We start from the raw sequence: 15701 nt of genomic DNA, 5'->3' as shown, positions 1-15701 counted from the left end.
TGTGGTATTTAACAACCCACTAGTTAAAGCATTTGTCAAAAAGGTGAAATTGAAACTTTATAATAATGCTATTTCTTGCTACATTTAACAGTAAACTTTTTAAATATGTACCTTTATCCTTACCAAGGTCAGTCTGAATACTCGATTCTGATTGGCTGGAAAGTGTGCATTTAAAGGAGAACTCCGGTCAATTTTAACATTGAGCTCATTTTTTTGTAAATTTGGAGTGCAACAGAGAATACAGAGAACAACGACAAAAATGATGTTATTAAAAATGATGTTATTTAAGCCAGCGCAAATACCTGTATTTACATCCTGTTTTCGGTCGAAGTCCAAAGTAGTCGATTGTCGAGTTCACGCGCATAGGTTTAGTTACCTATGATCACGCGCGTGAACTCGACAATCGACTACTTTGGACTTCGACCGAAAACAGGATGTAAATACAGGTATTTGCGCTGGCTTAAATAACATCATTTTTATTCATATCTTTCACATCTACTGCAGTCAGATTCACTCGTGTTTACTCTGAAGGAATCACTCACATTGGCTGTGCACTTGTAATGACACATCAAGGATATTAAGAGGCTAAAAGCAGGTTTAAACATTGCCCCATTGAAGTCAACAGGGTGCAAATTTTAAAAAGAGGATAACACGGTGTAGGCAACACCGATTTGTGTCGTTGTTCTCTGTATTGACAGCACTCCAAATTTACAAAAAAATGAGCTCAATGTTAAAATTGACCGGAGTTCTCCTTTAAACCATTTAATGAATTCCAGTCAGTTTAAGCACCATATTAACGTGCTGTTTTCATTGGCTACTTTCAGACTGTCGGTCCAAATCTGATTTTTGTGCATATCCGATCAGATTTATAGGAAAGTGCCGGACGAGCAGAAAATGACAATATAACGGAGACATGTTTTGAAACCGGTGGAGAAGACAGCGTGGAAAAAAGCCAATAGGATACACAAATAATCGGATTTGGACTGTAGCCATTGAAGCACACACAGTCTCACACAGGAAGTTCAGAGATTGTGCTGTGCACACAGAAACATTCAGGAAGCACAGAAACTTATCAACACTGCCCTGCGATAGTGTATTGCTACATTATATTTCTTAGCAATGCTTCGCATTGTCTCCACATTGTGCATGAAATTATGTCAATCGCCAGTCTTTTATTAATTCGTTGTTCAAACGTGAACAACGCTTGGGACAGTTGACAGTGCTGCATCTTCACAAAAGTTTACCCTTGCCAATTTAAATATTCAAGAAGATGAGAAAGGGAATGCGTTACTTGAGGAAAACAGCACGCCAATACTGAATTGAGCTCTCTTTCACATCTTCTTGCGCTTGAACAGACATGTTCAAACTAAATTATGTCAAAATGCCTTGTAAACATAGCCAGTTATGTCCTAACTGAACGTAAACAATTGAGAAATAAAACGCATGAGTCACAGTATATTGGATCCGTGAATTAGCTCTTAAGCCCGGGACACCAAACCAACGCCAAAGAATAGCGCTGATGAAAGAGAACTACAGCCGACAGTCAGCTAGAATGCGCGTTCTGCGCCTGCGTGTAAATGAGACAACTGTCTATTTCTGAAGATATATTCATCTATATTCCTCATTTAAAAAGGGAAACCGACGCTGCAGGCTAAAGATACACAAATCATAAACAAATATACCGTTTTGAATATCAGTCCTGCTGAACACTTTCTTTATTCCACTCCGCTCATGTTAATATTGAAACACTCAGGTAAGATGACAAAACATTAGAACAACCTTCTTTCTGTACCGTTTTGACTTTGCTCGCTGTTTTGCTATTATTCTCGTGCACTGACTCGTTCACTAAACTGAACAGCCAATCAGAGTTCGCCGATTCAACATGTCGAATCGGCCGAAAAAAAGCCGACGAGGACCAGTGGCGGCTGGTGAAAAATATCTTAGGTGGGGCTGTCATATTCAGCCAGTTTCAATAGTCTGGTAACAATGGGAGTCAGGCCTACTTTCTTCCCTTGGTATGTGTATTGTGCTGTGATGTTTATTTTGTTCTATTCCTTAACAGAAAGTTTTGACCGCAAAAGATGAGGTAATTTGATCGTATGTCATGTCGTTCAACGTTCAACATGTCGAATCGGCCGAAAAAAAGCCGACGAGGACCAATTTCAGCCGACTGTGCGAGTGTGCGGAACCGTGCGGAACACTGAGAAAAAAACTAGTCGGCCGACGCACAAAAACTGCCCGACGGCCGACAGTCGGCTTGGTGTGTCCCCGGCTTGAATTGACACCAGTCAAATATTCCTGCTGATTTTTTATCAAACAACAAAAGACAAAGAATAATCACTCATTGCTCTTGACTGAATAACTTTTGTAATTTTAATAAGGATTAATCTGTTTCATAGCCGGTAAATCTTCAGAAGTTGCTGGCTATTGGTAGGTGTGGTAAAAAATGTGTTGCAGGCCATGAATGCAACAGGCCTCCGTGGACCATCCCTTACAGATATAATCCATTTTCCCAAGTAAAAGAAGATTTATCTTTTAAAAGTTGCACTGAACTAAAGCCACCAGGTTCAGACGCACTGTGATGTTTTAACTATTCATATTTGAAATTACTTCCAGTCAAAGCAGGTCTGCATTCACCTGAGCCATATTTCACTGATGTTTGCTCAAGGGCTTGTCATTCATGTGTCACAGTATTTTTTTGACAAAGTCTGGTTTAGACTCTTTTTTAAGAGCCCCTGGTTATTCCACTTTACCAGACAATAGAGTTAAGCAATACTTCCCCAATATCTAACCTGTCATTTAAAAATGTAGACAGACTACATAAACAAAATTTATAGGTAGACTTTAAAGAGTCACTGATAGGTCTCAGGTTTTACCAGACCTTTTGCATTTTCAAAGTGTTAGCATGGAGAAAAGATAAGATTAATGAGTGACTACGCTGTTCCCACTTCATTTAGCATTTGTTTGAATTGGTTTGCAACTTTAAACATTGCGCAATGTGCACATTCTAATTGCTAGCATTGAAAATAAACTTTTTTACATTCAATAAAACACAATTCATGTACAATGCATTTATTGTTAATGATGTTCCTATGATTTAAGAACTTTTTATTATTAACAAAAACATACAATGGTTTATAGCCTACAATATCACAACACAAGATGGAAATAAGTTGATGAGAGAACACAGTCCTGCAATGACCTTTTGATGGTCTACGTGTTAAAATGTTCCCGTGGATCTTCATCTTTGTAAAACACCAAAGGTGCTTCTGAGGCAGATCACAATGGTCAACATGAACAGTCAGTTTATGTCCTCTTCTTAACATCCAAGCCATGGATCTTGTCTTTGTGACCTTGCTACGAAAGATATCTTGCGGGCCATCTCAGCGTTGTAGATTCTCTTACAGTTGTCGTAGCTCTTTCTCTGTCGCTCACGACAGGGTTTCTCATAGTATCTTCTCCGTTTCACAGATTCAATTATTCCATCTGAGGACAGCACTCTGCAGAGAAAAAGAGCACTTAACATTAAATAGCCTAATGAATTATTTGGTTAAATGGCTGAAAACAAGGCAAACTTTCAAACCAAATCCAAGCTTAAGCGTTGCGAAAGTAAGATTATAAAACCGATCCAAGGTAAGAGTTTTGATATAATCAGTGATTTGATCATATGTTCGTGCCCAGATTGCATGACTACAACTCAACTGCACCCCCCTAAAGAAACTTCTGCAATGATGTATCTAACTTACAATTTTTCATTGACTTTATTTCATTTAATCTACTGACAATTTATATCCTTTTGTTTCACCTCATTTGTGCATTACATATATTTTTATATTCCTATTTTTTATTTTATATTATATGCCATTTTATATATTTGACATTGCATACTTTCTCATCAGAGCACATGCTACTCTGCAAACACTTTGGCGATACAAATGCAGTTTTGTCATGCTAATAAAGCACACCAAAATTAAAATTGAGATAATTTAAGATGATTTTTTTTTAAAGCTAATTACAAGGTATGGCAACCAGGGTTATTGTTGTTAACTGAAACTGTTAAAAACAATTTTGTTAATTGAAAAAGCAGAAAAAATAAACCAAATATTAGATGACTTTTTTTGTTTTAATATAGATCAAATATTAGAAATCTCGCTTTGGCATAACTGAAATAAGTTGAAGTTGAAGCGTGAATATTACTAACTAGAAATAATTAAAAACTAGATTTGAACGAACTAAAAATGAAATAAAAATACCTAAATACAAATAGTAATACTCAAAAATATATATAAAAAGCACATAAAATTACTAAAAATTAAACTGAAATTTAAATATAAACAAAAAAAATATATAAAATGAAAGCTAAATTAAAATATTAATACAAACTTTAATAGCATATAGAAAATACTAAAATAACACCGAAGGCAACAAGGTTTAGAAATACAGCGTTTAGAATTTTAAATAAACTAATTTAAGATGAACACTCTAACTAACGGCCTGTCAATCATATTTAACATACTAATGTTATCTAATCATGTTGTTATGCGCTACCAGGAAAATCTACTAAATCTATTTTTTATATATTGGTTCGTTCACAGTCTTGAGTGAGGGCTCTCTGCAAGTTTCAGCAGTGCATTCATAGTTGCATCAACTAAATGACCTACTGAGAACAGATCAGTAGCGGGAGGTTTACATCACTTGACATGTGTCGTGTTATCATGATAGGGTTACATTACATCAGTTAATAGATTTATAACGACATTTCTTAAATATATAGATCTCAAAATCACTCGACATCCGATAAATACCTGCTCAGAGCGCCATATGCAGCATCGACATTGCCGTTCTGGACCATAACAGTCCGAGCGACGAAGCGAAGGTGGTTCGCCATGTTTCCTCCGTGTCACCGTTAATTGTGCTCGTGTGGAAATGCGATCGTTTGAACAGAAAGTTCCTGGACGTGATCGCGCGAACTCTAGGTGGCGCCAAATGGATTTTTAAAAAATCAACAGTTGCGATTCGTGAACGAGAAGACTACTGTGTGTTTCAACGGCTCAGTCACACGAAAGAGAAATTAATTCAGGTAAATGTATTAATTTGATAGACTTTTACAACTTCATTGATTATAGCTTCATTTACAAAACAGGACGGAACCTAACAGGATGAAAATAAAGAGCTAAAGTTAACAATTCTTCAGTGAGAGATTACATGAGGGACAAACTTGATATTTTTAAGCATCTTTTTTTAGTTTATTACACTTTATGTAAAATTTCACCTGGAGGATGACTAACAGGACGGACATTTAAAATTAAGGACACAGCAAAAACCTATTAAATGATTACCTTTTACAACAATATTCTCAGGGATGCATTTTTGTTGATTAGAGGAAAAATTAAGATACAACTGGAGTATTAATAATAATTAAATGCTGTTATTTTTCCTTCATTTTAGAAGTTAGATGTATAGTACCGTTAAAGACATACCATGCAGAAAAGCCTCCTCCACCATATTCATTAGGCCCATTGAGCTGAGCTCCTATTATGTTTTGTGAAACGAAAGGCTCTTCACATGGCATATGGACTTAGCCTACTTAGTTCATCAGTGAGTGTTATCACAAACTGCTCACTTAGTCTCCCAATTATTGACTTTTTATGTAGAAAAATACCCCCTCCTTTCACAGTCTTTCTCTTTCATACATGAATTCCTCGCCGTCTCCCGAATAATGGGGTCAGTAGTAGGTGAGTGTGGAATCGGGATTGTTTTCTCATTCAAATTCAAGTAGCTTTATTGACTCGACCACTTCAAAGAAAGACTTGCTGATGCGCTTTTAGGGGAAGCATTCAAAGTGAGAGCAAGAAAACAGCTTGAACTTTTGCCACCGTCTCCATTCTGCCTGAAAATATACAGTTTCTTTCTTTCTCTCTCACTCGTTTCCCCCCTCCGCTTTTCCTCTGTTCCATTTCCAGGGAAATCATTTCTTATCCAGACTTGTTGAAATGTTCTTGGTGGGGGTGGGGGGGGGATCAGGGGGTAAAAGGGAGAGAAAAGAGACGGGTGGGGAGAAACTAAGGAATCGACTGGTAATTACCTCCGAGCATTTGGAGAAGAGGAGGTGGTTTCAGTTTACATGGCCTCATTTTCTCTCTCCTCCCTGGCTCCCTTTTGGCCACTCAAACACTCCATTTGCTTCTCGTCTCTCCTCGCTGCTTCTTTCACGGCATTTGTATGAGGAATTTGGAGACGCGTACAAAACGAACAAAGTGAAGCAGATTAGAGCAAAGCGAGAGAAAGAGAGAGTGAATGGAACTGATTAAAGAAAACTAATGATGATACTTCATCATTTATTAAGGTCATACTGAGCCGTTGGCAAAATTCATGTGGATTTTGATCAAATAATAATAAAGTTCTGATTGAAATAATCAGAAATCAGGGTCTGTAACATGACCTTGTTGAATGATTAAAAAACTATTTTGTCTTCAGTTAGCATAAAGCATTTTAAGATGAAGCTTTTTACTTCCAGATTACCAGATATATAGGCCTGGTTTCACAGACAGGGTTTAGATTAAGCTAGGATTAGGCCTGGATAATTTAGGCTATTTAAGTAGCTTTTATACACGTGCCTTAGAAAAAAACATTACTGTGTGCATCTTGAGACAAAACAATGGCACTGACATATTTTAAGAACAGCTAAAACAGGCATTTTAGTCTGGGACTAGGCTTTAAAGCCTTGTCTGAAACCAGGCAATAGTCAACAGAAGAACTTTATATCATTCATTCATTTTAGTGCATGCCTGTCACAGAATCGCATGCTTTCATATAGGCTACAAATTCACCTCATAGGGCAAATTTAATGAAATCAAACAGAAAGGATACTTTATAATTGACTAATATACTATTATTTGAATGAATATTGTTATAGTCTCAACAAGTAGTTGGTTATTGAAATTTATTTGGGAATACAAAGTCCCTCAAATCTTTAAAGGAAGTCTAAATGCAAATTAAAAGCCAGAGTCTTGTTAGGCCACAGACACAGAGGAGTCTACAGAAGCGCTCAGCAAGAGACAGAACAGAAGAGAGCCCAGATTTGAAGCTGTGATATGATTGACTGACAATGGCTGACTGTTGTGGTTTGAATACTAACAAAGCTCAGCATGAGATGTCTTTGTTGGCATGTTTATATGAGGGAAAGGGATCTGAATATGGGGGTTTCCATGTATTTTACACCATTTCAATTCCTTGTTTGACAAAAACTCCTAAACATAATGGAATGCCTTCTAATTCAGTAGGTGAGAACTAAATGTTACTAAAGTTCAATTAAATATAAAATATTATTTGAAACAAGTTACTGCAGAACTCGAAGTTTAGAGGAGATGTGAATGATCCATGACATAGAAAGGAAGGGTCTTGTAAGCATGCTGCAAGTTGCTTTGGATAAAAGCGCCTGCTAATGACAAATAACACGTATTAGGATGTAATTGAAGGAATTAGCAGTATGACCCGATCGCTCAAGTGAAATGGTGGGGCAAATAGGGGTCTAGTTAGATCTTTACTGGAAGCACGCTGTGCGCGAGCAGCGGCCGCCCAATGAAACGCCGCTACAGGCGCAAACGCTCCGGATTGGTCGAGAACTCAGCGCACATTTACAGGCTGATCCGAGAGAGAGAAAGACTGCTGAACGCCGGCAGATGAGAGGAGAAGAGCCGTCCAAAACAACTGTTGGAAAGAAAAGATAAGAAGAAACATGGAATCAAACGTGGAGCGAACGTTTGCTGACTTTTCTGGATCCTGGAAAATGAAAAGTTCAGAAAACTTCGAGGAGCTATTGAAAGCTCTCGGTGAGTTTTTAAAGATTCATCATTATTATGAAAGAATATGTCTGAGATTATTAAAAGGAGAAGTAATTTAAAACAGATTTGATCTTTGTATTCGTGCCGGGTTTTTATTTTTTTATTTGATAAACGTTGTGAGTGAGGCTTAAAAGTAAAATCTATGTTGTTGTTTCTGCCTTGTAAAAGAGAAAAAAAAACCTCATTAAAAGTCAGAAAAAGTGCTGGGATAAGAGGTATATATTTGTTATTATTACTTACTTAAAAAAAAAAACTATTATTACTTTTAAAAAAAAAGTACAATATAAAATTAGCCATTTTGTTTGCTATAAATCGAACCAAAAAAGCTATTTCGATGGCCCACTTTAGAAATTCTATAAGTTTGCAACTACATATCAACTAACCCTCATTTAGTGTATTAGTAGACTGTTAGGTGTTAGGGTTCAGATTAGTAGAATAAGCTGACATGTAGCCTACTTTATAGTCAGTAAAATGTCTGTTGGGGGACCATCAAAAGGAAGTGTTATCAAATAAGTTGCAAAGTTATAGATAGTAGAATGTGTAGAATGTTTAAAGTGGACCATCAAAATAAAGTGTTACCAAAAAAAATAATATATATATATATCAATCAACTTTTATTCAAGACACAGAGGTCCATAGAGACGACACAGTGCAGATACATAATGTATATGTATATATATATATGTATATATATATATATGTATACTGAGACTGAGTTTGACCATAAGCACAATCAATGGAGATCTGCATGGAGCAATGTTATGCTTCACTTCCTCATGGGATTGTGATTAGCCTCACAAACCCTGACACGGGGCCCCTCAGCCAGCCGTTCGGCTCTGCAGACACACCGTCCCTCGACCCCAATTATTCACGCCAGAGGAAGTTCAAACAGACTAAGTATGCTGTTGCCCCTAAAGGAAATATAATGAATTCAGTGTCGTGACTCAATATTTAAAAAGAGATATATTTCCTTGGTGTAAACATTAAGACTGGGGCACCAAATTTTAATTGCATAAATATGCAACCGCTGTTTAAATTGTAAAACATTCCTGTGGAAATTCGACATGCTGATTAAACACAGGAAATTGGGCGTAGGAAAAATGGCTTTGATTTCTGATAAATGGCCTTTTAATTTCTTAGCACATTTGTGGGTGTGTTCTACAGGCGTAAATGTCTTTCTGAGGAAGATTGCAGTTGCAGCAGCCTCCAAACCAGCTGTTGAGATCACACAGCAAGGGGAAAGCCTCTCCATTCAGACTTCCACTAGCGTGCGGACCACTCATGTGTCCTTCACGGTGGGCGAGTCCTTCAACGAGGCTACGGTGGATGGACGCCCATGCACAGTAATACCACCCATCCATCCATCATCTCTCTATCAATCCATCATTCCATACATCATATTTTTTCTCTCTGTAAATTGCTCAAGCATGTTACATAAGACAGAAATGTATTATAATATTTATTATCATATATAAAGTTTACTATTAGAAAACAATATCAATAAATATTATAAACTATATTATTATTTATATTTTCTCTATTATATTTTCTATATTTAACACTAAACTCACTAAATAACACTAAATATTCATATGCTAACTTTATTTGATGGTGAAAGTTTACTTTTATCTATACACACAAAAACTTTGATGCATGTTTTCAGCAAACAAACCTTTAATGTGACTATAAATACATTATAAATTAATATCCCAGCTCTTTGTTGTTTTCTAACTATTTCAATTTCCCCTCAAGAGTTTTCCCAAATGGGAAACAGACAGTAAAATCACGTGTGAGCAGACACTGCAGAAGGGGGAAGGGCCTGAAACATCATGGACACGTGAACTGACCAATGATGGCCAGATGATTCTCGTAAGTACACCACTTAGGCTATTTGAATATATTCATCTGAATTATGCCAGTAGCATAGAATATAGAGTACAACCAACCTACTCTAATGAGTATCTTAAAATGCTCAACACCTTACAGTGATAGATGTTGTTCATTCATTCTCATTATATTGATGATGAGTAGATGTTCACATTATTAGAAGTCACACAGCTCCCATTAAGGCCGCTTACAGTAAATAGGCCCCTCAATGCTTTGAATTCATTCAGAAAACAAGATCTGATTTGATATGTGAATATTTAACATGTGTTAATATGTTTAAGCCCATCGGATATGAATCTTAAATTGTTTAAACAGTTGCTGGTGGTTTCTGATGTTTATTTTCCAGACCATGAGAGCCGGAGATGTTGTCTGCACCCGTGTGTATGAACGAGACTGAAGGATACTTAGACCTCAGTTCATTCCATCTCAACTATGTCCACAGTGTGCTAAATACTAGTTTATCATTGTACAAATAGCCTGTTTCTTCCACTTTTTATATGTTTCACATGTGCTAAGTTTGTGTATCAGAGAAGGAGAGATGTTTGAAGGGTGAGAGGCGGTACTTGAATAAAGATAGTCGTGAGTTTGCATTGTTCTTTTTGGTGCATTATCTGAAAAGTGTATTTATTGTTGTTGTTTGTGCATTTTATGTTGCAGTTTCATGTATATGCCACAATGTGGCTTATCAATCAAAACTGTTTTTGGCAATAAACCTTTATACAAATAAACCCCCAAAAACCCCATGACTACTTCACTGTTATCATCTTGCCTGGATATATAAATCTCTTTGACACTGACCTTGTTTGCACTTTTCCACTTATTTTCTGCCTCATTCCTTCTCTTCAAAGTGTCCTTTGTGTCTGTTCTCGCTTTCTGCCTCCTGATCCAACCACTCGCTGGTTTGAACAACACTATAAATTTGTATTTCACGAGTGTACATCAATTGTTGAATTATTTCCTGGCAAAGGGTAAAGGGGGAATGAGGGAGAGGTACGGAAAGAGTGAGTAAATGTTAGAAAAGAAAAATGATTTCATATTTTGAAGGTTATATTCCCTCTGCTCTCTCTCCCATCTGCAGCTAGTTACTGCATGAGGTCAGTGAGAATGGCTCTCATTCCTCTCTTTTTTTGTGTCTTTCTGCAGCCAGATCCATGATCCAGACTGTTGCTTTATTCTAAATCTAGGGCACATGCATCTGGAAGTTTAATAAAATAAAAAAGTATGAATAAATGATGCAAAAAGTTGCGATGTACTTTAAACTCTTTATTCCATTCTGCCACAGACACACATTTATTCAACAGTTCAAAGACTGCTGTGTTTTTCCAGTCGGCTGCCAATGATGGATTTTCCAGGTTCCCAGAAAACAGAGCTCATAGTGGACTTATTCAAGATTACACATAATTTCAGTATGCTGTGTTGAGTATGTGTGTTCTACGATTCTCAGTGGTCCTGTTAAGAGTTTTAAGCTCATATAACCCACTAAGTTTATGTATGCTGCAGTGTGCAGAGGTTGCCATTAAGTTTACACACTTTCTGGAAGAGGTTGAACAAGTTGATAAGCTCTTCTTAAAAAAATCAGATGCAGTGACTATATTTTTGTGGAGTTTGCTAGGTGGTACGAATGAAAACTACTAATAGTGAATCTATTACTAGTTTTTATACTTACCACATAGCAACCACCTAGAACCCTCTAGCAACCAAAACACCCTAACAACTACCTAGCAAAGGGCCTAGCAACCACCTAGAACTCCAGCAACCACCCAACAACCATCTAGCAACCACCCAGAACTCCCTAACAACCATCTAAAAATGGCCTACAGTAGCAACCACTCAGAAAATCCCAACAACCACCTAGGCCTTGCAACAACCTAGAACCCCCTAACAACCAAATAGCAATGGCCCAGCAACCACCTAACAATACTAGGAACAACCCAGCATCCACCTAACAACAATAATGGCCCAGCAACCACTTAACAATACACTAGCAACCACCTAACAGCCATATAGCAACAACCCTAGCAATGGCCCAGCAACCACTTAAAAATACACTAGCAACAACCCTGCAACCACCTAACAATACACTAGCAACAAACCAGCAACCACCAAACAGCAATATAGAAATGGCACAGCAACCACTTAAAAATACACTAGCAACAACCCTGCAACCACCTAACAATGCACTAGCAACAACCTAACAGCCATATAGAAATGGCCCAGCAACCACCTAATAATACACTAGCAACAACCCAGCAACCACCTAATAATACACTAGCAACAACCCAGCAACCACCTAATAATACACTAGCAACAACCCAGCAACCACCTAACAATACACTAGCAACAACCCTGCAACCACCCAACAATACACTAGTAGCAACAACCCAGCAACCACCCAACAATACACTAGTAGCAACAACCCAGCAACCACCCAACAACCATATAGCAATGGCCCAGTAACTAACAATACACTAGCAACAACCCAGCAACCACCTAACAATAGTGACAACCCAGAAACCATTTCAAAACCATATAGTAATCACCCAGCAAACCCCAAACAATACACTAGCAACAACCCAGCAACCATAACAACCATATAGCAATTGCCCAGCAACCACCTAACAATACACTAACCCAGCAACCACCTAACAATACACTAGCAACAACCCAGCAACCACCTAACAATACACTAGCAACAACCCAGCAACCACCTGTAAGGGGATTTACAGTCAAATACCCAGAACCAGATATTATGAATGAAGACCCGGAGTCAGAATTATAATAAATTGAAGAAAAGTTTTACTGAAGTTAGTGTGCAGTTTCATCAGCAAAAGTCAGCTTCAAGACTCACATGGAGTTCGTAGGCCGCCCCGCTTACAGTTACATACCCTTCACCAAGGTCTAAGCTACGTCCTTGCTTCAGGTTGCAGTTTCTAATTTGGCTAAGAAATAGATAAACATAGTAATTTTCCACACATATACAGATAGACTGAGGCATATCTCCATCGATTATGCGGCTGACACTTGGACCCTGTAGTTAGGCACGTCGTGACCTTCCAGGTCGCAGATTTGGGTTGCTGGGCGCCAACATGTCCAGAACAAGAAGTCAGTCAATCTTCAATAATGCAGTGGTTCCTTAACCTGTAACTAAAAAAGACTAACACACACACCGACACACAGCTTTGCCAAGGTTGGATTTGGCCAGGCTCTAACTATAAACAGGAGAGTCCTCTCAAAACATCAAGATAATACGCTCTTTCTCTCAAGGAGATGACACTTTAATCTAACTGGAAAGTAAGGCTTTAATTGAGAAATGGTCCCGGCTTAAACTATAAACTTCAATGACCCCTGTGACTAATAGTCGTCAGGGAACCCTAGTAAAACAAGTCCATATTTCATTTCTGGAAGCCGGGCTAAATGAGCAAGCACTGTTACTTCTTTCAGATATCAAATACAGACATTAGAGAATACATTAAAAAAAGAACATTTCAGTAATCACACTGGTAACTTCTATAACAAAGTAAAATCTCACAAGCCTAGAGAAGTCATTCAACTCATTTGATATTTAGAAGGAAAAATATTGATTAATACCTTGATTATAATCACTCATTAGATATACATTGAAGCAGCATTGGATTCCAGAATCCACCCTATTCACACCTAACAATACACTAACCCAGCAACCACCTAACAATACACTAACCCAGCAACCACCTAACAATACACTATCAACAACCCAGAACACCCTAACAACCAACTAGCAGTAGCAACCCATCAGAGACCTCAGAGACCTCAACACCCCTAGCAGCCACCTAGCAATGCCTAGAAACTACCCAGAACGCAATAACAACCAACTTGCAATGCCCCAGCAACCATCCATAACCCCCTAACAACCAGCAAGCAATGAAACACATTGAACCCCTAACTACCACCCAAAACCTCATAATAACCATCTAGCAATGTCCTAGCAACTGGCTAGCAATGCTGTAGCAACCACCCAGAATGTCCTAACAACCACCTAGCAATTCCCTAGCGACCACCCATAACTCTCAGTAGCCACCTAGCAATGCCATAGCAACCTTTCAGAAACCCCAAAACAATACCCTTAGCAACCACCCAGAACTCCCTAGTAATCACCTAGCAATGCCCTTGCTACCACCCAGAACACCCTCACAACCACCTATCAACACCCTAGCGACCACCCACAGCACCCTATCATTGTGGCAGCAAATTTTGCACAAGCGATGGATAACATTTTCTTCAGAATTCAGCATTAACTTCTATTGGTTCCTAGCCTGGATGCCAGCCGAACTTAGCTCCGCCCACAACATTTGAGGTTGGGAAGTTCGGTCTGGACTTGATCCGTTGTGGAGCAACTATGCTCGAACCAGAGCTTTATACGATGAAGGACTGATGATCAACAGTAACGTAATTATCCACGTCACCAAAGAGCGCTTGGGTTGAATTCGTTTACAACAAAGATGCCGCCATCGCGTCTGTTATAGAAGATATCGACAGCGCATTTTTTTAATTTTTATGCCGCAATCAAGGCATTTGTCGATTGGAAAGATGTTTTTGCCGTCCTTCCTATGGGATTTAATTTATCAGCTGGCCCCGATGGTCGCTAAGAAGATGGGGTGCAATGAAAACCATGTGGCCATTGTGGTTTCTCCATTGCTCTGATTGGTTGTAGGTCTATCCAATTGAGTGCAGAGGCATTTTCTTTCCTGGTTCGGTTGAAACACGCTCCATAATCACAGCCCAATGGAGCAGTATCAGACTCACATTCTGACTGATCTGAGTATGACGACGTCAGGCTAATTGGTTCCATGTGTCTGTCTGGAGTTCTTGACTCAGTTTAAAATTTCAAGAGAATGCCAAAATGCTTTCAGACACGGATCCACATCCGCTGCAACTCCTGGCACGTCCACTGCGCACCTCGTTAACCAGATTCATTTTACAAGCACTCTAGAACAAGGTCGTCAAGTCTTCACCGTGTATTTAACTCTGGCCTTGTGCGGTTTAAGCCCATTGTGGTGGTATGCACTAAATTAGTCCCAGATCATGATTTCTACCCTTCTTTAATTGACACCATACTGCTGGGAATCAGTGGCAAAACCCCACAAGCCCACACGGTCCACTGAAACTCCTTCCATCCCTGCTGGTTGCCTTGGCAACTCACCAGTACAGGCTTCATGTCAGCTCATTCCACAGGCGGTGATGTCATGGGGCCATGCATCGCTTGATTGGCTGAGGAATGTTGCGGTTTCAAAGGAAAGCAAAAGGAAGCATGGACACGCCCATTTAGGTTGTTAAAGAATGATGGTTTGGGGAATTAATAGTGACAAATCTTTGTCACTTTAGTATAACCTTCCTCTGAACTCAAAGATAAAAAGCATATTGTTTCTCCATGAATGGTTCATTTAAGGTCCCATTCCTGTTTACCATTGCTCTGTCAAGCTCATTGATTAATGTATTGCATTGGAACTTTACTGGAAGCTTGCGCACTAGGACCAGAGCATAAAAATAATGTGATCCAGGAGCCATGCGGTCTCAGCCAATTGGTGGAGTGTTTGGTTTCCATTCAATATGTGTGATTTTTATCTTCATCTGGTCAAAGTGCAGCATTGTTTTAGATACTATAAGCGGCAGCAGAAACAGTCATGTAGTAACGGCAACATTTTAAAAGTGATTATGTAAATGTAAGCAAATGGAATTGAACAAACAGTTGTACGAGAGCACAAAAAAGGGTGATTGTGTGTGTGTGAGCTTGTTTTTCTATTCCTTTGGGGACTTCAACCTGAATGCACACTGACTCATGGGTGTCAATTGAGGTCCCCATGCGGAAACACGCTTATAAATCATACAGAATTATTTTTTTTAGAAAATGTAAAAATGCAAAAAGTTTTCTGTGATGTCGGGTAGGGTTAGGGTTTGTGTAAGGGGATAGAATATACAGTTTGTACAGTATAA

The 15701-nt window shown here is 38.6% G+C and overlaps 2 protein-coding genes across 2 annotated transcripts; one reads left to right on the top strand and one right to left on the bottom strand.

The window, feature by feature from the left end:
* Window positions 1-2358: 2358 nt before the first annotated feature.
* mrps21 (mitochondrial ribosomal protein S21) lies at window positions 2359-4935 on the bottom strand. The gene is made up of 2 exons (XM_079877870.1): window positions 4806-4935; window positions 2359-3500 (listed from the first exon to the last, which is right to left on the bottom strand). The coding sequence occupies exons 1-2, from the start codon at window positions 4886-4888 to the stop codon at window positions 3320-3322; spliced, it is 264 nt and encodes an 87-aa protein (XP_079733996.1). The 5' UTR covers window positions 4889-4935; the 3' UTR covers window positions 2359-3319.
* Window positions 4936-7169: 2234 nt separating this feature from the next.
* Window positions 7170-10975, top strand: crabp2b (cellular retinoic acid binding protein 2, b). The gene is made up of 4 exons (XM_079877869.1): window positions 7170-7832; window positions 9009-9187; window positions 9597-9713; window positions 10078-10975. The coding sequence occupies exons 1-4, from the start codon at window positions 7739-7741 to the stop codon at window positions 10126-10128; spliced, it is 441 nt and encodes a 146-aa protein (XP_079733995.1). The 5' UTR covers window positions 7170-7738; the 3' UTR covers window positions 10129-10975.
* The last annotated feature ends 4726 nt before the right edge of the window (window positions 10976-15701 follow it).

Source organism: Squalius cephalus (assembly GCF_949319135.1).
Source record: "Squalius cephalus genome assembly, chromosome: 8".
NCBI classification, from domain to species: Eukaryota; Metazoa; Chordata; class Actinopteri; order Cypriniformes; family Leuciscidae; genus Squalius; species Squalius cephalus.
This window is presented reverse-complemented; position numbering and strand designations above follow the sequence as displayed.

Bases quoted from the DNA above. Each gene is read 5' to 3' on its own strand.
- mrps21 (XM_079877870.1), bottom strand. From the start codon at position 4,888: ATGGCGAACCACCTTCGCTTCGTCGCTCGGACTGTTATGGTCCAGAAC. The intron at 3,501-4,805 runs GTATTTATCGGA...TTTTCTCTGCAG, and splicing joins GCATATGGCGCTCTGAGCAG to AGTGCTGTCCTCAGATGGAA.
- crabp2b (XM_079877869.1), top strand. From the start codon at position 7,739: ATGGAATCAAACGTGGAGCGAACGTTTGCTGACTTTTCTGGATCCTGG. The intron at 7,833-9,008 runs GTGAGTTTTTAA...TGTGTTCTACAG, and splicing joins GGAGCTATTGAAAGCTCTCG to GCGTAAATGTCTTTCTGAGG. The intron at 9,714-10,077 runs GTAAGTACACCA...TTTATTTTCCAG, and splicing joins ATGATGGCCAGATGATTCTC to ACCATGAGAGCCGGAGATGT.